The 27267-nt window shown below is 35.3% G+C and overlaps 1 protein-coding gene across 1 annotated transcript in view; it reads left to right on the forward strand.

Moving 5' to 3' along the window:
• Positions 1–218: 218 nt before the first annotated feature.
• Positions 219–27267, forward strand: part of Smp_165090 (putative protein phosphatase 2A regulatory subunit) — a gene marked incomplete at both ends in the record, with an annotated part of 37192 nt that continues 10143 nt past the window's right edge. The window contains 10 exons of the mRNA XM_018794506.1: positions 219–248; positions 1412–1652; positions 2899–3215; positions 8375–8598; positions 9925–9984; positions 11727–11889; positions 18015–18188; positions 18478–18602; positions 20076–20177; positions 22391–23053. Of these exons, the coding sequence (XP_018648912.1) occupies positions 219–248; positions 1412–1652; positions 2899–3215; positions 8375–8598; positions 9925–9984; positions 11727–11889; positions 18015–18188; positions 18478–18602; positions 20076–20177; positions 22391–23053 (2099 nt within the window). The remainder of the gene's footprint in view (positions 249–1411; positions 1653–2898; positions 3216–8374; positions 8599–9924; positions 9985–11726; positions 11890–18014; positions 18189–18477; positions 18603–20075; positions 20178–22390; positions 23054–27267) is intronic.

A 27267-nucleotide genomic window follows, 5' to 3' on the forward strand; every position in this document is an offset into this window, starting at 1 on the left:
TACTGTAATCCCATGATTAATTTAAATCAGTGAATTAAATAAACATGAAGAGAGTAAAATTTCAAACTTTAATAATAAAAAGGATGTTGTAAGGCAGAAAATTAGTAAGGTCTGAAAAGTCGAGAAACCAGTATTAGTAAAGAAAATGAAAAATCTAATTATAAATTATGTAAGTCCATAGGCTGAATGAACTTCAAGACGGAAATAGTAAAATTTATATGAATTCAACAGCAAGGAAAATCATTCATGTACGTATTTTTTACCATACTCTGTAGCAGTTTTGTCTTCCATTATGCCATTTTAACTGATTGTTTAGCATTTATCACACGATTTAGAATAGGTCTTCAATATTATTTATGTACTGTTTGTCGGTAGAAATAACCAAACAAAATAAGTTTACTTTATTCCCACGGAAGTCATTTCATGCATTTTTATTTAAATATACTAATAAATTATAATTCGTCTCAATGTGGCTGGAATGAGTTAGCATTTGTGAATAACTTTACTTTAGATCCAACTCTTGGGGTACATTATTTTGACGAAGCAATTCAAAATATTTTAGCAATTATTCATTTTTATCGGCGCGGAGACTTCTCTTTCTAAAACAACCCATATAAAGATGATGAATGAGATGTGAATATGAAGACAGAATACTAGATAGTTCACATAGTGAACAAGTTATAGGTTACATACAACCAACATGTCAATCTTCAGTGTTGAAAACGACTGATACCATGTGCATTTTGGAACTGAATCAGTTAAAAAGTTAATACTAAAAAAACTAACATCATTAACATTAGTTTCGTAACATGCTAAATTTCAGTCATATAATTCATCGATTCGAATAAACGTCAGTGCACATGAATAAGTCAGATGTTGGCAAAAATAATCTCTAATTCAAGCGTCTGAAAATAGTTATCAGAATTGCACATAATGTTAACATATTTTGGTTTTTCTTTATTCGTTATTGCAGGATTTTATTCAAAACTGCTTGTTTCGGATTATGAACACTGATCGTTTTGACATGGTTCTCATACTAACTCAGTAATGAAAAATGATACCAAATGTGACGAAACATATGATGTAATCTACTTCTATCATCAACATAATTGATCGACATTTTAGTTCCCAGTGTTATATGAGAAGTCGGAAAATCTGACTTTAACAAACAAAGCGATAATCTAGTATTCATACATCAAGTAAAACCAAATTCTGGTTAGTGTGGTTGTTACTAAATCAAGGTCATCCCTTGGTACCTTTTGTTTTGAAATAATCAGTTGTTCGTCTGAGACACCTAAAATTTAGAAAAGTCATTAAAGATTTTCAAGGTTCAATGCATGTAATGAGTTCTTTAGTCTTAGACGATAAAAAACAAATAATTTTGAAGCTAATGTTTTTACTTCTGTTTTAGAGTGAGAACTACCATGATGACTCAGTAACAAGTTTCCCACACGCACCAAGTCCTGTTCCTGAATTCTCGAGAGCGGCATCCAGTTTGTCCCCAGTTTCACTTGGAAGAAAATTCCGGCAGAATGATGTCAAACGGCAAGATATCGACAGAATAGCTACAACTTCACAGCCACCAAGGCAATTATCATCTCGATTCGTAAATGTGTCGCATGATGAACTAAAAGCGCTACCTTTATTGGTTGGTGAGTTTTTTATAATTCACATGCACAATCTATTGATATGTTGACTCCTCACTTGTCTCTTGAGGATAATGAAAACGAATAACAATCAGAATAATGTTATTTATGGGCTGGCTACATCTAAGTAGTTTCATATGCGTTTGTATATGATGAAATATGTTAAAAGCCTCCAAAACATATGAAGAAATAGTTACAACCCATAATTACTATGTTTTTTGTCATATCTCAATGAGTAGAAAGATTGTATTTCTGACGTTTCGTGACTTGATGTGAGTCACTTCTTCAGAGTAAATAAACAACCGAAATAAACGTGTGTTAATTTATTTCGGTTACGTATTTACTCTGAAGATGTGGCTTACATTAAGTTGCGAAACGTCAGAAGTACAAATTTCCTACTCATTTGGATATAACAAAAACGTTTTCATTAACTTTCTACCCAACACTCAATTTATTTGAAACTATAAAGTCAAACCTTGTCATTGATAGCCATAGTTACAACCCATATTCACAGAAATACTTATGTTATCTAGGTAGTCATTTCTTCTGTTTCACAAATGGTTTTAAGTAGAACTTCTTATATCTTCTGACTAATAATTGACAAACCTTCCTCCAAAATTTCTAGAGTAGTTCATGGACAAATTTACGTTGTAAGTGACCATAAAAATTTTTTAACTTACCACTTCGAGAGGAATTAGGATTATGTGCATGTGTTGCATACATGTATTCATGTCTTAATACACAAAGTCAGTAATAATATATTCAAGGGCTAGTTACATTGAGAATAATGTGATATTTCGTTACTTTTGGGAAAATATCATATACCTATGCCAAACTAGAATTCAAAACCGTTTTTATCAAACTGAAATTTAGTCATTCACTTAATAGTCACATTCAATCATAAAAGAAAGTAGGGAAATCCTTAAACGTTAAACAGTAGCTATTCTCATTCAAATTTTTATTAAGATTTGACTTTAGGAAATAAAAACCCCAATGTTTACATAAAATTAATTTTGGCTTTACTTTTGCGAATCACTCATGAAAATCTATTGAAAACCAGACCCCTTCAATGATCTGATGGGGCTAATGTTTGACTTAACACTTAAATATTTCTCGTCGGAAGGTAGGGTTTATAGAATGACTTTCGTTTACAAAACTGTCATCGTAAAACAACACAAAGCACTTTTATTTTTACTATTCATTTGACCAAATCTACATTTGGTATTTTTTGCGAATTTCTTATTAAATCTAGAGACACCATCTGGTGAACGAGAAACATTACTGTTGAGTAAATTAAGAATGTGTTCAACTCTATTCGATTTCACCGATAATACTGCTCAATTGAAGTCGAAAGAAATTAAAAGACTAACATTGTTAGAACTCGCTGAGTTTATTTCAATAAATTCTAGTTCTCTCACTGAACCGGTTTATGTCGGTATTATAAACTTAGTAAAAGTAAACGCATTCCGTACAATAGCAACATTATATACAACTACAGAAATGTCAGACTATGTTGATAATGATGATGAACAAGTTTCTAATTTGGAACCATCTTGGCCGCATCTTCAGGTAAGTAATTTCATTAAACTATTGAGGGCATAATAGGGAAGTAGCGCACTTCAAAAGGTACAAAAATAACATCACACAAACTTTTTAGTAATATATGAATCATGGGATTCTTTCACCAAACTCATTTTTCTGGACTAACTTGCTTAAGCATGTTACGCCTCGTTAAGGAGTATAAGACGCCCACCGGCAATCTCCACCCAACCCCGTTCCGGCTAATCCTTTCCAGTTCTCGACGTAATGTGTTCTTTGGTCTTCCTCTTTTCCGCTTACTTTCACGATTCCAAGTTAGGACTTGCCTCGTGATGTAGTCTGATGATTTCCTTAATGTATGTCCGATACACTTCAAGCACCTTCTCCTAGATTTTTTTTCAGCTGGAAGCTGGTTTGTCCTCTCTCATAGTAGGCTGTTGCTGGTGGTATCCGGTCAATGGACATTGAGTATCTTACGTAGACAATTGTTTATAAATACTTGTACCTTTTTGATGATGGCTGTAGTAGTTCTCCAAGTTTCAGCTCCGTACAGTAGGACTTTCTTGACGTTCGTATTGAAGATCCTGACTTTGACGTTGGCTGACAGTTGTTTTAAGTTCCATGTGTTCTTCAGTTGTAGGAATGCGACCATTACTTTGCCAAACCTCGCCTTTACGTCTGCATCCGATCTTCCTTGTTTATCAATGATGCTTCGCAGGTACGTGAATGTTTCTACATCTTCCAGAGTTTCTCCTTCAAGTGTGACTAGGTTGATGTTCTCCGTGTTGTATTTGAGAATCTTGCTTTATCCTTTGTGTATGTTGAGGCCTACTGATGCAAATGCTGTTGTTAAACTAGTTGTCTTCATCTGCATCCATTCGTGTGTATGGGATAGACGAACCAAGCTTTCTGAGAAGTCCAAATCGTCTAGCTGAATCGAAGCTGTCCATCGTATTTCATGCTTTTCCTCAGATGTCGAAGTCTTCATAACCCGGTCAATCACAAGAAGAAAGAGGAACGGGGCAGAGTGGACAGTCTTGTCTGACTCTGGTCCCTACTTGGAATACCTCAGTCAGCTGTCCCCCGTGCACGAACTTACAGTGTAGTCCGTCGTGTGAATTCAGGAAGATGTTGAGGATTTTCTCGGTTACTCACACCATAGTGTCGAAAAATTTTCTATAAGGCCCTCCTATCCATACTGTCAAATGCCTTCTCATAGTCAATGAAGTTGATGTATAGTGACGAGTTCCACTCAACTGATTGTTCAACGATGAACTGTAGTGGCGCGGTTTGATCTGTTCACAACCGATCCTAACGAGATCCAGCCCGTTGATCGAAAAGTTGGGCGTCTACTGCGTTTTTCATTCCTTAAACGGACAACAGTGTGATGCCCCTGTAAGTTTTACATTTGCTCAGATCTCCTTTCTTTGGTATCTTGATGAGATATCCTTCTTTCCAATTCATTGGCACTTGTTATTCCTCCCAAATCTTTCTGAATAGAACTTAGAATATGCTTGTAGTTAATTCTGTGTTTGATTTCAGTGATTCAGCTGGTATGTTGTCAGGTCCTGCTGCTTTCCTACTCTCGATTTGTCTGTTGGCTAGCCATCATTATTTCTTCGATCGTTGGTTGAGTGACAGCTGTAGAAAGGTCTGTGTTTGCTGCTTCGGTGTCCAGTGGGTTCAGTGAAGCTGGTGTTTTCAAGAGTTTGTAGTGCCGTGCATTTCGATAACCGTTATTATACCAATCTTAACGGTGTATAAAATCAGAAGGCAAAAGGAAGCGGCAACTACATTTTTATTGATAATCGATGCAGACCAGAAAGCTGTGGGCACATGAGCAAGTGTAAGCAAGCGAAGCAAAGTTGATGCATAGTGGAGATGGCTGGGAAGCCAACTCGAGAGCGAGGCGAAAGATGATGCGTATTGGAGATGGCTGGGAAGCCAACTCGATTTAAGCAAGCGTTAATCAACATTTATAGTCGGACAAAAATGAGTGACAGACATATGATGAATAAGATACGAAGTGTACACATATATGCTCATATAAAAGTATAGCCAAAGTTAATAAGCGAATAATGAACAAGATCAAAATATGACTCATAATGGATAGGCGAATTGGCTTGGCCAGTAGCTAGGATAAAGTATATGGGCTTAACAAATAAACTGATACTACAAGTTCCTCGAAGTACTCCACCCATCCTCTGTTCTTGAATTTCAGTGATTGTCTTACCTTCTTTGACCTTGACCGGTCTCGCTGGTTAACTGTATTTTCCTACTAGCTTTTTTGTTGTGTCATATAGTTGTTTCATATTTCCTCCCATTACAGCTTTTTCCGCTGTCATTAACAGGTCTTCTACGTATTTCTGCTTGTCGGCTTTAATGCTCTTCTTCAATTATTTGTTTGTTTCTGTGTATCCAGCTTGTACCTTGACTTTCTTGCAACCCAGAGCCTCCTGATACGTTGAAATTAGTGCTTTCTGGTTACTTTCCAATTGTCCCCCATAGTTGTTTCTTCTTTTAGTAGATCCTGTAGGGCTTCGAACCTGTTGTTGAGAGTTATCTGGAATTGGTTGAGTTTTTCAGTATCTTGGAGGATGGCTGTATTGAACCTTTGTAATTCTGTTTGCCCAGTCATCCAATGCTTCTTTATCTTTGGTTTTATCTTGACCACAAACAGGTGGTGACCTGAAACTATGTCAGCTCCTCTCATTGTTCTCACCTCTTCCATTGAACTTCCGAATTTTTTACTGATACAAATATTATTAATCTGTTTCTCTGTAATTCAACACGGTAAGACCCATGTAGCTTTGTGTATGCGCTTATGAGGAATATTGTGCTGCCTATAATCAATTTGTTGAATGCATATAGATTTTCAAATCTCTCTTCATTTCTCTCTCCCAGTCCAAGTCGTCCCATGATATCTTCATATCCGGTATTTTCCATTCCGAAATCGGCGTTTTGGTTTTCCATCGGGACGGTGAGATGCTTTCCTGGGCATTTCTCTAGGATCGATTGCAGCTTCTCATAAAACTGATATTTATTGTCGTCCTTGCCATCATCGGTGGGTGCAAAACATTGGATAACTTTCATCGTGATCCCCTCCTTCTTTGTATTGAATGATGCTTTGATGATTCTGGGTCCTTGAGATTTTTATCCTGTAAGTGCATTATGTGCTTCTTTGGCCAGCATCAGAGCAACTCCCTGAGTGTGTGGAGCATTTTCCTCCTCGTGATCAGAGTAAAGAAGCATCTCTCCTGTATCTAGTCTTTGCTGTACAGCTTGAGTCCGATGGATTTCGCTGGTTCCGAAAACCACCAAGTTGTATCTCCTCATTTCTGTTGCTATTTGACTGGTCCTTATAGTCTTCCACATAATCCGAACGTTCCATGTACCTAAATTAATAGTTGCTCTGGTTGTTAGAAGGGCATCGGCCTCGCGAATTTCGAAGAATCTCGGCTTTTATCATGAGGTGTCATAATTCTTCTTTGGACTTGGAGGGCAGACTCTAAATGTTTTAATTTGTTTATTCTGGCTGGCGTTATTGTAGCAAGGTTTTTTTTCTACGGAATGGGGTTGTCGGCACTATGCCAACCCTCCTCCTTTGTGTGGGCTTGGGAGCGGCAGTAACTCTAGAAGAGTTACAGGTGGAGTTTTTCTGGACTAAAACTGAAATTAGTTTAAACATTCAGATGAATTATCATTAAGCCGACTCATTCTTTCTATCGGAATATAGATTGAAAATAATTCATATGATTAACAAATAATGAAAATTCCTTCATATTTAACAGAAAGAATAAGAAACAAATGTTCGTTGATAATTCAAAATAACACTAAGATCTAAGTTGTATGTCAAATAGAATTAGTATAATGCTTCAATGAAAGTTGAAATTAAATAGTAATTTCTCTGTGGAATTTTTAGAAAAAAGAAAGTTATCATTGAGAACCTTATTTGAACATGCCTTAAAGCAGAAAATGACTTGAGAATCAAAGCTACTGTAATTTTCTTCCATACAGTTAATATAACACTACCCAAATAAAATTCATTGAAAATGCTACAAAAATGACCAAACGAGATATCCGCATTTAACTTGCATGTCATGTAAAAAATATCGTCGAGATCAAAACCTTGTTATGAATTTTATTGCTTCGTACACTCTGTATTCAAATTTAAGTTAGAAATAAATTCTTTTTTTTTCATGCGTAAAGCCTTCCCCTTCTGTTGTCATGAAATATGCTAATCATATATAAATAGTAGTGTAATTATGATTAACCTTGTATTTAGTTACCACCTAGTCCAATCTACCATATCTTACCTGATCTACAACATTCTATACATTTCTTAATCTCCTATCAAGCATTTAATCTGATTTGTAGTTACACAATTTCTTCCTCTCTATATTCACTGCCCTTATTCTGATTATTAATCCCATAAATTCATTTGACCTATAAGCTTATTAAGGTTAATATTTTATTTTAGTCAGTTTGACATTAATAGTTGTATTTTATTTTACAGAAAAGCGTAGTGTGAACACCAGCACTGGAATGTAGGTTAACCTGGATGGCGAGTCCCAAACAGGACGAAGACTGAGTCCTAGATTCCATTACTCATCACAATTCTAACTTCACTTATTCCTAAGCTTATATGCTGCAAATTCGAAAGAATCGATTGCTTTAAACTTCTCTATCCTCTGTGTAACATTAATTAGGATTTGTCGGAAAGTATATTCTTTTAGTGCATATATTTTTGTATTATACATATATTTACAAAGTTTCCTAGCTATTCACCCGGTTGTTTCGGTGTACCATTTTACTCACCTAAATGAATAACTTTTCGCTTATGACCTACCTAATAACTATACTTCACATTTAAATAACTGAATGAACACTAGTTTTCGTGTTCTACTTTGAGCAGTTCGAAATTTAATCGGAAACAATGTTTGGTCTACTTAAAAATGATATCAGCTTTACCACATTATAGGTTAACCATACTGACTACATGGAATATATTAGTTCTAAATTAACATAAACCCATAGAAGACAAGTAGTGTAACTGTATTAAAATCCACGATTTAACTTCACTAAAATTTCGTAAAATTTGTTTTGTTGTAAACAGATTTATGATATTCAGTTTGGTTAAAAAGTGTTCTGTAAATTGTACACCTCTCTATTTCTTTTATTATATGTAGTTAGTCTACGACATATTTCTACGCTTTATTAGTTCACCTGATTTTCAAGCGTCATTAGGGAAAAAGTATTTGGACCAACAATTTTTTAAGAATCTTTTGGAATTATTTAAATCTGAAGACCCACGTGAACGAGAACTAGTCAAAATGATACTTCATCGTGCATATGGTAAACTTGTTACTTTGAGACCATTTATTAGACGTCTGATGAATAATACATTTCTTCGGTAAGTTATTAGAAAACGTATCCAGTAACAGGATAGTCCATTTCAAACCGTTTTTGTCAGATACGTTGTTATCGTAAATAGATTCATTGTTTTTAGCTTACATATTCATTTGATTACTCAACCAGTTCATAGTCTCACTCTAATTTATTATGAGAACCGTTGAAGTTTGATAAAATATTACGGAAGATTTTCAAAGAGAAATAACACTTGACTAGAAGGCAATAGATTAACTTCCAAGTTAAACTGTTCTTGTCAGATATGTGTGAGGTTGTATGTTACAGTTGTTGGGTTTAAATAATGAATAAAAGTGATAGTCGTGTTATTATAGGCTCTAAAAAGGCTAATGTAGATTCAACGGACATCAAATTAAATGTTTCTATCAGATTTGTTAGGAGAAACTCAAAAGGTAAGCTGGATGAGAACCATGCAATACAATTTCACCTTGACAAACAAAACTAATTTTTTTATGTAAGACAATAATTATGTTTTTGATTATTTCCACATTCTGTTACTAGATAATGCAATAAAATTTAATTAATCCTAAAACATGGAACAGGTTGTCAAGGCAGAAAAGTCACAACATGTGTATTGCTTAATTGTTGTCATAATATAAGGATTTTAAGAACTGAACTGATGTGACTGGTAAAGTATCCTGTCCAAAAAAAGTGACTTGAATAGAGGATTTAAAAAAATCCAACTCTTATTGACTATGGTACGAAAATTATATCAAACCTTAGTGAAATCAAGTTATTCCTTATGAATTTAAGGTATTTTTACTTAGAAAGTCCATTCTAGATACTAATAAACTATTAACATGTTATACTCGGTTTACTTAATAACACTAGTTTAAATCTTAGGTTAAAAGAGAGAAGTAATTTTATCTCAGAAAGAAGGAGAAAGTTATTGAAACTCAGATCAGTCGTTTGGAATTGGAAAATCCAGATAATAAACTAAAAAATGAATTTTCTGACAATATTCCCACAAGCATACGAGAAAATTCATGATAACTGGGTTGTATATTGAACAGAAGGTACTAGTTTTCGACGGCCAAGAACATTATAGAAAATCATTAAAATGAGATGTTTGCAATGATTATAACCCGCTCAGTATACGATAAAAATAGTATCTAAATTATAATATGCTTACCCTTTCGACGTTACAGAGTATTTATTTTGGATCGTTTAAAATTTCTGAGCAAATAAACCTTTTGACTTGACGTAATCAATATGAATAGTGCATTATCCTATAATAAACGTACTTTCCATATAATTAAATATGACAAATAAGGTCATTATTAATGAAGACGCGTAATTTAATGCCTTTTAGATTTGTTTACGAGGAAGAGTGTCATTGTGGAATAGCTGAGCTCCTTGAAATACTTGGAAGGTAAGCATTTTGAAGCGAAAAAGTCAAATGTGTTATTGTCTAGACAGAAAACATTCAAAATAAATGTTTAAGTTGCATTCCATAAAAGAATATTTTGCTGTATGCCTTAAGATTTTTAGACACAACCTTTCACTTGCTTTTATTCAGAACCGACTGTATTGTATTAAACTCATACTCATTTCCCGAGGTAGATTTTTCTTTGTGAGCAAAAGACTTTCTTAAAAGAAATTATGTTGGTACCTCTTGGTTGATTTCTGATGTCTAACCTCAGTACTGTTTACTCCGTGGACTAAAAGTATGTAAGGATTGCTTCGTGTGTATCTATAATCAAATATTAGTAACCCGTGAGTAATCTTTCTTAATACCCATATTTCATATCTATAAATTAAAACAGAGGCCAGGTTTTGCTGCTATAAAGAAGAGCAGAGCAAATTACTGTACAGTATATTTATCCTTCGGTTAGTAGATGGATATCTTTCTTAGTCAAAAGTGACTTAATTTTTGAGAGCCGAACGAGCTTTCAAAATCTATGCCGAATGTCGACCTGCCAGGATTGATCAGCTTTCCAAGATTAGTAAAGTGGTAGATCAACTAAACTACTTTATTTTCTATGTCGAACTTTGGTAACCAAAACAGTTATTTATTAGATTTTTATTCATTTACGTTTTGCTACATAAAATTACGTTAATAAGAATCAACTTACTTTTAAGTAGGTTCTATATACACTTTTAAATCTATGTTTTGATGATCAACATATTATAACAGTTTTACTATTAACAATGGGGTCTATGACTCAAATTAAGTGGATTTTCAATGTTGCTTCGGCAGTGGGATTAAATTAATGCTAAAGGTTCGCTATTTTATGCTAGATCACAAATATCAAATAAACATTCACTTTTAAATTCATTTACATGATCCTTTGGTATGAAGAAATAGATAACATTTAGGAAATTAACACTCGGATAAATTGAAAAATAATATCAGTTCTACAGGAGATAATAATTTCTTATACCGTTGCAAAGGTTCGACCTTGTCTATTGATAATTTATTTTTAGAACACAAACTTTGGTGAGGTTAAACAGGTACTGAAAACAATGAAACCATCATCCTTTCTTTTTCTCCTCAATTTCGCCTAGCCACCAGCAATAATCATATCAAAGACTTTTAGACAATTTTTTCCTCACTTTGGAAAGGACTAGACAGGTTGATTCTTCCCATTATAATCAATTTCATTGAAGCAATCCAAATGCATCAACTTTAAATAGTTTTCATTTCTTGCACAACCCCAGTATGCAATTGATATTGAGTTCTAGTTTAAAACGAATCGTTAGTTTTCTCCCTTGTAAAACGCATTACACGATTGGACCTATAAAATTAAAGTCTTACAAAATCCATTTCAATTGTAATTTTCTGAAAAGGGGATTCCATTATCAGTGATTTCACTCAACACATGACATCGTATGACTTTTTTGTAGAGACATAGAGTGCGACTTGACTTTTACAATTTTTAAATGTAATTTAGTTTATCGTTATTTAGAAGACTACTTGACTTAGTAATGAAAACTATATTTAAATTACAAAACTACTCACTAATCCACTTAGTATTGTTTGTTTGAATCTTCCTATTGATGTTTTAGGACTGCAACTGGTCAGTCTCTAATTGGCATATGTGCATACTGTGCATATTCACTAATCGTTAACTGAAATATAATTTTAACTATTATTTGTGTATTATATTTTAGCATCATAAATGGTTTTCAAACACCATTGAAAGAAGAACATAAACAATTTTTACGTAGAGTTTTACTTCCTTTACACAAGTCACCAATAATGAGTCATTTTCATGCTCAATTAACTTATTGTACAACTGAATTTATTAAAAAAGATTCCAGTTTATTCACAGTGGTAAGTGTATATTTTGGACGTAAAGGTGTATTTATTCAACAGTACATATACATTTTGCTATGTTGTAACTATTAGATGTTTGATAAATTAAAAGAAATAATAAATAACAATGAAATTACAATAAATTTGGCTTAGAGTATGATCTAGCCCATGTAAGAAATAATTGTGTACTTAACTAATGATATAGCTAACACTTAAGGTCACGTCTGGTCTTTGACCAATCAAAAAACGTGAAACTTTTAAGAAAAGTCTCGTTGGAGAAATTAACTTGTTAGTAGATAGGTACACATTGTTTTTGTATCATTTTAGTAACCTGTAGATGCCTAGTATCAAATAAACCAGTTACCGTAAAACTGAAACATGTAATTGTTGATTTTATGAGAATTTACATGTTCATAAAAAAATATCTCTGAAAATGAACATTTGACATTCAGTTAGAAAAATATCTCGTACTTAAAATCTCTGCTTAACATCATTCATCAGAGACAGTGTGAGAAAATTGATTCTTCGAATCTAAAAATCTGAACCAACCGTAGCTGCTACCTTGACTAGGTGATCGGTCTAAGCTATCGCGATGACTCAAACGAGTTATATTGGCTGGAATACATGTACCTTTAGGACCTATGATGCCAGGAAGGTCGGTTGAAGGACGGCAAGAGTAAAAGCAGAAACTTTAGGCCTGAGGGCGAAGTTGTACTGATTAATGAAGGGATGTTTGACATCAGTAAGGTGTTGCTCTCGAATAACCAGTATTTTCAGCAATGTTGCCCTCTCACAACAGAAGGGAGGGGTTGGAAAAAGTCGACCATAAAAATATCATACCTCAAATTACCCCACAGATTTCCGTCTCCGGAGGTAAGGCTTTATGAAGTGTGGGACTAACACATCAAACACTTCCCGTGAAAAAGGCCGTGAGAGATTGGCCTCATTCTGTTGTTCCTTGATGTCTGTGGTCGCGCTCCAAGGCCTCCAAGTGTACCAGTAATTTGGCTTCTCTTTAAAGTCTCTCAAAAACGAACATCATTCTACAGCGTGGGCATCGGTAAGTGACAACCACTCTCATAAGTCTATCAGCACCTGAGATCATCTTATTGAAGATTGAAGTTCTTTCCCCCTCTTAATAATTCTTTAGTGTCCATGACTAACCTTCCTCAAACATCTTTACCACCACGCGCTCCAATGCTAATGATTTGAGTTCACGAAATGTTATTCCTGGTCTCCCGAAACCACGTTCTGAACTACATGTTGTAGCTTTTCATGTTCGACTAGTTTAGTGGCCCATTATATTGATGCCAATTAGACCACAGGATGTTGTTGACGGGCTCACCACTTTAGTGGCCCTATATCTGGCTCCAGTAATGTCGTATAATTGATTGCTACTAAAATATACATGTGGCCAATCCTTGTATATTATCATCGACTTTAATTGCGTTGGTGAACAACGAAATTAAATAAGTCAGATACCAGAATGGATTTTTGAATATGTATATTTTGCACAATCGTTGATCTAGACAAATTAGTGAAGAAACCAAGCGAAATGACGCGCAGTGGAGAAGGCAAGTGAACACACCCTATTTAATCAAGCGTTAATCGATATTTATATTCACACAAAAATACGCTATAGACATGTGATAAATAGGATGAGAAGTGAGCACACACATGCCAATATAAATGTAGTCAAGGTTGATAATTTGATAATTAACAAGGTCATAATGTGACTCAAGAAGAATGAATTGGCCTATCTGAAAGCTAGAATAGGCTGTGTGGGCTTGACATAACAACCGACACTACAACAGTCTTATTTAGCTAGAACTCTAGAAATTCGCGTAATCGATACATACTTCGTCTCCGAGATACGCATACAGGTTCCAAGTACGGTCATTCTTCTGACATCACCTCGTCAATATAAAGGACTGACATGATTTACCCTCCGAGTATCTGGAGTCCCCCCTGCCATTTCTCGTGAAATGGCTGGTGTAGGTATAAAGCTAAGTTGAAAAGCAGAACATGCTCTGTTAGACTGGATTCCAATAGACAGTCACTTGTGTGTTATTCGAACAAGCAGGACAGTACGAAGTCGAAGTAAAAACATTGTCTGATGTAATGACCCCCACAACTGACTCAAACAGATCAGATTGGCATTAGCCATCAGTAGAGGGGCTCGACAGAAGACTGTCGCTTATTCTAGAGCACATATTCGAACTCGGATCATGATCTATTTTGTGAACGTGTCTTTCTGCATCTTACTGGACGTAGACAGGTCACAGAGCGAAATTCCCTTAAAGTTCAACTGTGTGTTGAAAAAGTCAAGAATGTTTTTCAGGAACAACTAGAGAACTCAGTGAATCGAGAAAGTGATGTTCAGCCAGAAGTATATTGCAATGATATGCAGAAAGACAACAGTGATATCTACCAGTGGCTTAAAGCAAAAGGTTAGGAAACGTGTGTGGATTTCGGCGGCGTCTACAGAGCTGCTAGGTACTCGGAAATTCATCCCATCTGACTCCGAACGCGATGAGAGGCGGAAGCAGTTTAAACGTAGACTGACAAAGCGTACATGGTGATCGTGAGCAGTGGTGAGTAGCGAAAACAGAACAGATGGGAGAAGGCGGCAGCGATGGATAGCGGTGGATAACTGTTGAAGGAAACGGGTATCCAGAACCCGCCTGTTGGTGAAACTGTCTCGGAGAAGGTGGAGACTACTATACACCCACAATCCGGATTGGACAGATGCGCAGAACACTTTAAAGAACACCTCACTTACCCAATGACTCTAAGCAACCTAAACAGCAAACTGATGCGAGTCATCTAGCTCTTAATGAGGTTGAAAAGGCTATGGATAATCTAAGGTGAGGGAGAGAAGCCGGACCTGATGGATCAACCCGATATCTTTAAGGATGGTGGTCCAGTTCTAGCAGTTTAATTAACTAAGTACTAGCTAAATTCTGGGAAATTGACGTAATCCAATCTGACTAGTCTCGATCGCTGATCGTCTCAGTTTATAAGAAAGGATAGAAATCCCCTTGCGACAACCAAAAGGGAATCAGTTTAATTAATATAATTTCCAAATTATTAGCCTCAACAATACTCCTACGCCAAACTGGAGTTCGTGAAGAGCAGACCTGAGGAAATCAGACTGGTTTCAGATCTGGACATGAATTTATAGATAAAATACTCACCCTTCGGTAGGTTCTGAAACAGAGATATTCCGACGTCAAATTCGTTTACCTTGAAGTGGCATTCGACTGTGTTTATTTTGAGGTTTCGTAGCAGTATCTGTTGTTTAAAGACGTACCAAAGAAGTACATAACCATTGTGCAGGCTCTCCACGAAGACCACTGATTGAGCCATAGCTTATGATGATCTATAATCAGAATTGGTCATAGACATTCTTTTAGAGATAACGCTCATCGTCTAACTTATCAATAACTGATCTTCCAGATGTTATTGTACACTCATAATACGCAGATGACATGGCCCCATTCGGTGTAAACGCCGAGAAGATGCAGTCTTCCTCAACGCCTGAATTAATAATAGAAAGTGAAATAGTTAAGTGCGTTGACCGCTTCGCTTATCTTGGGAGCCTCACCAGTACCGATTTTCTGGTGTCTGGTAAAATCTCGTGAGTCTGGTAAGCTTTGCAAACTTGAGTCACTTATGGAGGAAGCCAAATATCCGTCTCCTAACGAAAGGCGAGTTTAACGAGCAGCAGTTTGCTACGTCCTACTTTATGGGTGTGAAGCCTAGTCACTAAGAGTAGAGGATATTCACAGGTTACTATTATTCGGTCATGCGTGTCTTCGAAGCATTGATTATGCCTTCTAAGACCACCAGGTGAGCGATATCGGGGTTAGGAATAGACTATTAGGCAGAGATGGAGAATCAACTAGTGAAATACTAAACCTTCATCAATTGAGGTGGTTGGGACACGTGTTGCGTGTGCCCATCCACTGCCCACCTCGACGGGCAATGGTTGGAAGAAAGTTAGGGACGGCCAAACCGAAACATGGAGTCACTGACAATTGGACTGAGCCATATTAATACATGTAGCCTACCATCAGGTTTGGGTCCGTGTGATTATTGTAACCAATGGTTAGGGGTTGAATGACATGGCCGAAAATCGCTTGCAAGTGCGCGGGTGCATCGGTTCTTTGCATTCCCCCTAAACTCTGAGCTCTTAGATTCCTCATAATTTTTTTTTTATGTTTCGCTACACCAATTTATATTTTGTCAAATTGCATCTTCGATGCCTAATCTTTTTTATTGCAGCTGATATTGTTACTAGCTCTATTATTCTATGACTAGGCGTGACAATTTCATCTGTCTGTTAGTAGGATGTGGTAACTTGAACTAATGTACATAAGTGCCAGGTTCTACGTTGTGACCGAATAACTTACTGAAAACACATGAATTAATTCCACTATTAATATTCCGAAATCTGCCTCCAGCGAGTTATAGTAAATCCATAATCAAGTTCCAAATACTTCCATTAGTTCTTTCTGACCATCGGCCATTAATAGTGTATTTTATCACTTATTGAGTTTTTCTCAAATAAAGATAGCCGCACAATATTGTGGGTTGACTGAGGTTAGACATTAACACCGCTGTATACAGGTTCAGTGGTCTAGAGTTTAAGTGTTCGTGTGCAAGATTGAAGGTCCTGGGTTCGATTCCGGCCAACGGGGTCGTGCATATGTACTTCAGAGGAGTTTCATATCAAGACGAAATGGACATTCAGTGCTTTGAGGTTTGCAAGGACGGTCTAAAATTGGCCGGTTCATGATTTCAGTGAAACTCAATCATCTCCATAACCCTATGGTGAAAAAAGATAAGCGTTCTTGAGTGAAGGGTTTTAAGGCTATGACTATCCGTCAGATTTGTGAAATCCTTATTAATGACTTACAATACAGTGAAGAAAGTATAATGTTTCTGATCGATCTTAGTAAATGATGTCTAGCTGAGTTCAAGTTATTGTCAGTCAAATAATAGGAATTATGGTTATGTCTGAGAAGCAATAACTCATGATTTATTCAACTAGCTGACTGCATTAAACCGGATTATTCATCATAACCAACTCATCGGTTAGTAACATAGTTTCAAGCAGGATTAGAAAAGTATGTGTTATTAGTTCTTCAGTGTGTTGCTCAGATGAATAATCAATAATAAATTACTTTCGTATCCAAATTTATCTAATTTGAGTTGCTGAAACAGAAACACTCAAAAGTTCACCAATAACGCTCAAGCCTAACACAATTCCCAACGAGTTAGATGAAAATGAAACATTTGCAACTTGTGTTTTATTGTGTAGATAATGTGATGAAAATCACTTGACCATCTTACCTGTCATATGCTCTGTTATTATTGGTTACCAACTTTCATATAAACACAATTTTTAAGCAGAAGCAACTTCGATTTGTATAACCCAACATTCTTTGTTATTAAATGTATAAACTTAAAATAATATATAGAACAAAATAGAAAGATGGTATTCACTAAAAGGAATAATCATAATTAATCTTCTAGACTGTAACCAATTATGGATTTTATACAAAAGTTTGGATCTAAATATTTCAGTGTTTACTGCGGTTTCACTATAAGGTAGTAGATATATAATAATTCATCTGTGTATATTCTTTTCATTTCATAATTAGCTTCTATATTGACATAAAATAATATCTGTTACCATATATCATTATACAAAACTACGTTTGTAGTACTCTCTAATTAGTAAATCAAAACAAAGAACGTAAAATTATACACAACAGTAATAAGAAATAAGGGTTTCATAATATAATGAACCTCGTACATATAAAACTAGTTTTAAGGTGAATGATATTGTCAACTACGACAAAATACTTAAGTTGTTGGTTATCAGGACGGTTCCTGTAAAATGGTGAGAGCAGACACTCGGAGATATTCGAACAGTTAAAAGAAAAAACATCCTGAAAATTAACCATAACAGTTGGAATACTTTCAAATATAATTTTGCTAGCTTTGTTTTTCACAAATATTGTGTTTAACAACAAGGAATGGATAACTGTCTATTTGCAAGTCGGCTGCAATCACTAAAACACAGATACCGTTAAAACTTTTATACATATATATACATAAACTCTTTTTTTCAGATTATTCATGATGGTTTACTTCGGTTTTGGCCTAGAACAAATTCAATTAAAGAAATGCTATTTCTAAATGAACTAGAAGCTTGCCTTGAATGTACAGGACCAATTGAATTTCAAGCAATCATACCAGAAATATTTCCACGTTTAGCTAAATGTATAGAATCTTTGCACTTTCAAGTAGGTAACCCAACATAAAAAGTACTTTATGTGGAGATTTCTTTTTACAAGATATTAGTTTTTTGTACAGTGTCTTTATAAACATCAGCTTGCACTAATTCACTAATGTGACAAGTTTTGTGCTTTTTTTCACTTGCTTTAAGCTAACATTCAAGTAAACTGCATTTATAGGTAGTAGTAATATTCAAAACTGACATCTTAGACTCAACTGTCTACGCGTAAACCTCAATAACAAAACAGTTCGAAAGAACATAGTGATAAATGATCATGTTTTTTGTTTATTTTATAGGTTTCTGAAAGAGCTCTCATGTTTTGGAATAATGAATATCTACTTTCTTTAATGTCAGAGAATATAGACAAAGTATTGCCACTTATTTTTAACTCATTGGCACAATCACGTAACCATTGGAATAAGTAAGTGATAGTATATATAAACGTCCGGTAAATTTCAGAAAAATTATAACTGCTATGTGAGATATGCTGTTGTGTTAGTTTCGTAGAATTAGGTAGAATAAAGACATATAAAGATTCTAATGGTTGCTAAATGATGAAATTGAGTTATTTTTGACGAAAGCTTTGAAGCACAGTTCTTATTTTCTGTGGCTACTTACAAATTCTAGATAAAGAAACTAACAACAGACTAAAAGGTCTATCGTTCAGTTTCACATCGAGAAAGTTCATTTTAATTTGTAGAACTTCTTTAAAATGATCACTAAATAGATAATAAATTACATACTAGCCAGCTCTTATTCGCGAATAAAAAAAGTCTATTTAACCAGTCTATTTAACACAGACTAGTTTACTGACTAACTCTTAGTCGTTAAATAACGCCAAAACCTCGAATTATAGCAAAGCAAACTGTACTAATGGTCGCTAACAAGTGTCAAGTTTTAGCTGAATACAAAAAATCGTCAACAATAATTAATTTTTGAAATTATCTTAATATACACTTTTTATCGAGAAAACTATTTATTAATTAACCTCATCAAGTTTAATGTCAGTAAAATTATCAAATATTTCCCTTCAAAAATATGTAGTACGAATGTTGTTCAGATGTAAATGTATTAATTCCAATGAATCTCTTTGTAATCAGGTCAAATAAATTTGTTTACTCAGAGAGGTTATCACATGTTAACTAATCAGCCCTTGATTTTCAATACGTCTTAGTTGGTTTTTATATCTCAGTGCTATGTTATATATCAATCGAATTTACCTGAGGGGTAGGTTTAATGGTAAAATCACTCATTTTTTAACAGGAAAGTCACAGATTCGAATCCCTCTGCACCTACTTCAGTTTGGAAAAGCGTACAGTACCACTGACCTTCGGAGGAACAGTGTGGAACAAAGCAGAGTATATAAACTTTTAACTGGCAAACAGAATACAAAAAATGACCGGCCAGAAGAAATATATATCTGGCCTATTAAAAAGTACCACAATTTAATTCAATTTGTAATCACCAATAATTCTTGAAATATTCACTTGGTGTTGTTTACTTGTATCTTCCCATTGTTATTTAGGACTGCAATTGATCAGTCTCTTGTTGGCATATGTGCATCCTGTGCGGACTGCCTCGATATTGCCTGAAGTCACAAGTAAACAACACCAAGTGAATTTAAACTTCACCCCATTGCATAAGTAGGTGACTATCGGGACTCAGTAGCTAAGTGGGTAACGCGTTGGCGTTTGAAGCGAACGGTACTGGGTTCGAGTCCCAGAGTGGACATCAACTCTGAGATGCAGGCACATCCAACCGACGAGCCCCGAATAGGACGAAACGCGTGTCCTGGACTCCACTGCTAGCCACTATCTATCTTTGCTTATAAATCCTTGGAATATTTTAAATTTTAAGTATTTGTTTTCATTAAATTCGGTTCTTATTTTTCTAGGACTGTTCATGGATTAATTTGTAATGTATTAAACTGGGCAATTGAAACGGATCAAAAACTTGTTGAACAATGCTCTTCAAAGTTGATAGAAGAACAGAAAAAGTTAGTAGTACAGATCTCTTGAAAATTGTTTGTTTATACATAAATTTCAACAGTCATAGATAGATAATACAAATCTAATTTTATTGTACTGGTTTTATTTTGGGGAAAAAGAATTTAAAATAATCCTATTTAATTGGTCCCCAGACAATTTCATTCACTTAAATGATGTAGTTTTGGATAAAAGATTTTAGAAGCAACTGACTATTTGAATGCTTTCTTCAGAATTGTATCTAATGTATTCAGTCATGACTGATAAGTACTTAAAAATTCTAACGAGATTTAGGTAAGAGATTATCTTCTAAATAAACGAATATAATCAAAATTACTTACTTATTCTCATTTAAAAGATAGTATTCTGCGGTTATCTCATTTTAGTTTTGCGACCTTTGGCCATACTCAAAGACGACCTTACATACGAATTTCTGGTTTTAATACAAATAGGATACATTTGAAGATGATATCATAAGATATACGGAATCTTACATGTATTTTACAATGCCTTTTAGATGCCGAATTTAATAATAATGGATTTAAACCTCATCACTATTTAATTAGTCCTCTCTTTGTATTAATATCTATCTCTTTTGCATATAAATTTGCCGAAACGTTATATACAATCCAATAAACTGCTCAGTAAAATTAGTTTGTTTATAAACAGGTAGTTGTATTCCACTTTACTGATTGTCAAACTGTAAATGATTTAATCCTGACTATTCATACAATTTTACTATTGTACCTAACCCAGACAATAAGTCATGCAATCATAATAATCTTGTATTATGATGATATGAAAAAATAACATCATTTTATGTATTGAGTCTTTATCTCTCAATATATCACTTTGATTATTAGATTAACTCAAAACAACTTGGTCTTTACACAGGAATATAGTTCGTTTGTCCACTATTGATCCATTAAATCAAATAACCATACGAAAAAGTACTCGAACACTTTAAATATATGATCGGTGAAGGCTTTATCAAAATGATAATCGTTTGAGTTATCAGTTAGATGTTGATATCTTTATAATGCCAACTCAGTCTATTATACATGTAAGGAAAAAAGTTGTCTTCGTTATTGGTAGCTTTATGTGAGTGAAATAGGTGAACACACCTTATTTTTGCATCTGTTATATTAGGTCATATTATCAGCTAAAATTCAAGAATTCTTCTTTCCCGTCTCTTATTTTGTCATAGAAATGCATTAAACGTTTACTTTGTTATCCTTAATGATAAATATTTCTACTGGTAATATTCTGAAATTGCATTTATGTAATGTATCTAACTACAGTTAACAAGAGAAAAACTGGGAAAACATTTTTGTCTTTTATCAAATTTGCTTATTCTGTGTACATAATATAATCAGTGGTAATACAAACTTAACTATTGACTTCATTTTGGATGGGTGTATACCTTTTGAAGTATCAAACTGTTCAACTGAAATAATAACAAAACTCAGGCTTTGTAAGGTGTTACATCTTTTAAAATAATTTTTTTAAATTTATCTTTCATCAAGAACTGGTCAAAAATACCTAACTATTGGATTGATTACTGCCTTAAATTTGAAAATTCAGGGAAAATTATGAATGATAAATAGAGATTTGGACCAAACTTGCTTGTTGTTTAATTTCTGTCATTAGATAATTGTCTCGAATAAAATGAAAATTGAGTGATTATTCTCAGTAAAATAAATTCCATACTCAAATCAGTGTACTTAAATCAATAATAATGTACTAAATTTATGCTGTAAACTCGAACTGTTTATTAATTAAATTCATGATATTGATGATCTTACACTGAAACTACTAATATAAATGTTCCATATAGAAAATATCACTTCTGCCAATGGAATATTAAGAATAAACGGCAGTTCTAGTCCGTCTTGTAAGATAATGAAATCATACATAATCATAAGCGTATTCATATTCATTTAACAGATCATTTACTATATCCTAAAAAACATACACTTTATAGTTCTAATAAATGTACTCATTATATTCGAATGTTTGGAGTATGCTTTTAGTGATATTTTTATTTAGACGATTTAGATGTTTGCCTATAATGCTAATCATTTAAACTTAAGTTCTAGTTCTCTATGGAATATAAATCCTTCTTAAAACGTTACCGTTTGAAATGTAAGTGATTTAATAAGAAATAATGATCTGCTAGGATTTCATTTTTTTTCTTTTTTAAAAAAAAAACAACTAAATATAGAAATACTGAACGTTTACAAAAACACCAAGCCTATTGGAATCGTGTAGAGTTAGCTGCTCAGAAAGCTAAACAACCTTCTGTAAATTTTCCCGTTAGTGTACGCACACCGTCTATATCTATATCACTCACTGGGATAAGAAATAAATATCCGAATTCTAATGTAACAAACAACAGAAATTTATCAACTTTGAATGAATTTCCTGCAAAACCATTTACATCATCAACTGATCCTTTAGCTAATGCTGTGGATACTACTGGTAGTAATACTAGTGGTAGCAGTATTAGCAGTAACAATCTTGTAAATAACATTAAATATTTTTCCATGAGTAACCAACCTAGCGAATTTACCAGTGTTACACATCCCAGCTCCTTTATTACTGATTATGCATCATTACCTGGTACTTCAAATATGCTTGGTTCTTCATCAGTTTTAACTTCACTCTCAAATATCCCGCCTAAATCTTCAACAACAATGATAGCAGCTGTATCAAATGCTTTATTAACATCTAATAAATCGGATTCACAAGTGATACAGCGTCAGCAACAAAGTTCTCAGATATTCAATCCGACTGACAATAATACAAGATCAAACACGACAGTCACTTCATCGACCAGTGTCCCTAATTTAAATAGGAAATTATCTTCACCGAAAGCTAGTGCCAGGTAAGTTTTGTATTATGAATTTATTCTGCGGTAAACTAAGCATATTTTTCATTGATATTCTTGAGAACGAGTGATAAAAAGACTAGTGGTGAGATTACAATTTATGGATGATCTTTGAGTAATGCTAAAGTCACCATGAGAAAACTCACCTGCTCACTAGGGTCAAAAGATTATAAATTAGTGAGAGGAAATAGAGTTGAGGTTAACAGTTAGAAGTTAGGGTTTTCATCACGAACTGACATTAGCTATAAGGCCAAAATACTATGGATGCGCATTGCTGAGGAGCGCCATACTTGGACGAAACGGTCGTCAAATGCTTCCTGGTTTTCAATGGTGGTCTAACATTGATCGATTCATGACCTCAATCAAAAACTCAACAATCTTCATAACCTTATACTGAAAGATTTATTTATTATCGTATAGTAATAGTCGATTTCTGTTTCAGGAAATGAAAGACTGACTTCAAATGAAGTTTATGCAAAGTATGACCTCCATTTTAATCAATAGCTTTGATTTCTCAAACCCTTATGTTTATCATGATCCCATTAGGTCATTAGTTGCCGGTGTATAAGAATTCATCACAATTATTAGAACTCCACATGTTAAAAATGATTTCCTTTTTGGTGTTCGTTGCAATCAATTCTCTTCAAAAGCTTTGTTGTCTTCATTTTTATGTTTATTCTCATTAGATACTTTTGAGGTTCATCACTGACTGTTTACAACGTTAAATGACAGATCGGATTAATACTAATACAACCGTTTACCATAAGTATTCTAAAAATTTTCTAGGATCATTGTAGTTTCCCCCCTTATAGAATTTCCCTAGCCAAAAGTGTTGTTTTTCGCATGACATTCAATAGAATGCAACATATTATTTACCTAACGATTTATTCATGGATCTTTGGGCAATGTATATCCACTGTTAAATGCAGTTATGTGTGCTTACCTTATGATCAATGTTTACTGATACCTCTTTACATATCCACTTATTGGTCAGCTTACTATAAAGTGGAATATCCGAAATCGATCAACATACATGTAGCATTAGAATGTGTAAGTTTACTGAGCTTTGAACTCTGATAAATTTATTATGCGCTGATTATAACAAACAGGTGTTTAGAATTAATTATGTGACAGTGGAGACATTCGTTTAATGAGCATTATATATATATATATATATATAACGTGGTAAAAAAAATAACGGGGACAGTCCACTGCAACTGTGCACAGACCACAACCTGTATCTGGCTAGCACTAACTTCGGGCACAGTCATCGCCGATGTGCCACCTGGCGTCCTCCTTCTGGATCTCAAGCCTGGACTCAGATTGATCAAATCGCGATCAGCTACCGCTGGCGTGGTTGTGTACAAGACTACCACTCCTTTTGTAGTGCGTATCTGGACTCTGATCATGCCCTGGCCTGCGCCAATCTTACCTTACTTTTCAGTGGCCAACGGATTGATGTCAGCAAAATGGTTGCAACTTCTGTTGCAAGTAAGTTTCGGACTGAGCTAGCTTCTAGGCTAGCTACCATCCCACCGAAAAGTATAGATGAGCATTGGTTGCAACTGCATGACGCCATGAGAATGGCGAGTAAGGTCTCTTGCGTCTTCGCAGAACGTTCCGCTTATAAGCACTGGGTCTCTTCAGGATCATTACAACTCATCGAAGCCCGTGGGTCTACTCCTGGTGACCAAGAGTTTGACCACGAATGACGACTGTTACGTAGTGAAATTGGGGAAAGCTTGATTAAGAACCGAGAAGCCTGGTGGTTAGAGCGTGCCAATGAGCTGGATGCAGTAGCTGCATCCGGAAGCTCTTCCAATTCATCCGAGTCACTAGCAGCAAGAGGTCTAGTGTGAGCGAGACAATCTGTGAGGATGGTGGGATGCCAATCACTAGCATCCATTGACGTCTTGAACGATGGGCAGAATTCTTTGAAGTGCAGTTCAACTGGCCTGCTGCTCTGGCAACATCGATAAAGCTGTCCTGCCTTCCAATGCTGGTGACGACTGATCCACCAAGTGAGGCTGAATTCCGCAGGGAACTCCAACTCTTAAAGCCCTACAAATCACCGAGCCCAGATGACTTACTTCCGGCTCTTTTCAAAGACGGTGGTGACTTTCTGGTTAAGGAAATGACTTTGTTGTTTACAAAGGTCCGGTAGTTAGTGTTTCAACACTGAAATGAGTCGAAAGTTGGTCCTATCTTTAAAAGGGGTTCACATAGTTTCTGCAACAACTATCAGGGGATACATCTACTTCCGATTGCGTCCAATATATTAGCTTTCGTCATACTTCGTAGACTGCTCAAAACACAAGAAAGATTGACTCCAGAGGAACAGGCTGGTTTTCGTTCCGGTCGAGGATGGATTGATCACACACTCACCCTTCACCAAATTTTTGAACATCGTCACATTTATCCCAGGCCAACAATCGTAGTGTTTCTTGACATTAGGACCGTGTGGCGCATATGTACCTGGTGCCCTTTTGTACCAATATGTATGTGTTTAAATAAATAAATAAAATGACATTAGGATCGCCCTCGATTCGTTGAACAGGACTGTTCTCTGGGATTGCTTATTGAAGAAGGTTGTGTCTGAGAAATTTATTAACATCTTAAAGGCCCTATATACAAACATCTTAGACAGAGTGAGCTCATAAAACCACCTCTCTCCACTATTCCGTTCAAGTAGTGGAGTTAGACAGGGTTACCCAATCTCATCATTCCTCTTCAACTTCGCCATCGATGACATTCTAAAAACAGCTCTGATGAGTGTAAGTAATGGCGGTGTGGATCCGTTGCCTGAAGAAAGACTTTTCGACCCTGAGTATGCAGATGATATTGTCTTACTGTGCGATGAAACGCAAGCCGTGCAATCCGCACTTAATCAGTTGGCAATCAGTGTCCATAGGTACGGTGTGTGCTTTGCACTTTCGAAATGCAAAGTACACCTAAAAGACTGGCAGGATCCTAATCCTGTACTTACCCTGAGTGGTGAGCAGATTGAAGTAGTCGAGAGGTTCGTGTATCTAGGTAGATGCACAGTTGCTGGAGGTGGCGTGAGTGATGAAATCGATTCACGTATAATGAAAGCCAGGGCGGTTTATGCCAATCTGGGCGATCTTTGGCGCCTTCGTGATATTAGTCTGGCTGTATAAAGGTCGGATCTACAACGCGTCGGTGAGAATGGCTTTGCTCTATGCTTGTGAAACCTGGCCTCTCCGAGTTTAGGATGTTAGACGACTCTCTGTGTTTGATCATCGTTATCTCGAAGGATTGCTGACATACAGTGGCAACACCATGTTAGTGATGCAGAGGTTCGGTACCGTGTGTTCGGGGCGCAGCGACGATAATTCGATTGGTGTCACTATGATGAGAGACATCGACTTCGGTGAATTGAAAATGTTCTACGAATGTCGTCCCGAAGTATTCCACATCGTGCATTATTCGCCCACGCTGAGACTGTTTGGAAAAAGAGGAGAGGTGGCCAGTGTATGACATGGTGTCGTGGTATGAAAAAAGATGTACAGGACTGGCGTTTGTCAGTCCTTCATGACTCCCTGGGTGGGGTCCGAAAGAGATGGTGCAACACAGTGGCTAGAGACATTATCAGAAAATTCAGAATAGAAGCCAGAGGTGATCCTGCTATAACCTTCTGTTACATTCCTCATAAAAAGTGGTTGTAACTTCTTTAACTGAAAGAATTCTTCTGGTTATACCTTTCCGTTTCCCCCATTATTATTCTTATTATCACTCTAACATACACTAATCTGTGGTTGTTATTGTTCCTCTTTTTTTCTTATGCGCACCCTACCTTTTTTTCTCTTCCCATTCTCATTGTTTTGTGTGGTGCATATGTATCCGGTACCCCCTTGTACCAATATTTATGTGTTCATATATATATATATATATATATATATATATATATATATCGGTCTGTTTCCATGTTTTTATATACAGCAAGGAAGCCTATAAGTTCGGTACAAAAACAACCTGTAAGTATTTATTATCGTTCATTTTTATCTAAGGTTCAGTATTTTCTACTGAGGAATATCTGGTTTCTACTTACACATTTCAAAAAGGATGTAATTAGTTATTCATTCACTAATATATATATATATATATATATATATATATATATATATATATTCTGAAAATGATTAAACAGTGTGTGCCAATTTACAGGCATGTTCAACTTGATGTAGAGAGAG

Source organism: Schistosoma mansoni, chromosome 1 (genome assembly GCF_000237925.1).
Source record: "Schistosoma mansoni strain Puerto Rico chromosome 1, complete genome".
Lineage (NCBI taxonomy): Eukaryota > Metazoa > Platyhelminthes > Trematoda > Strigeidida > Schistosomatidae > Schistosoma > Schistosoma mansoni.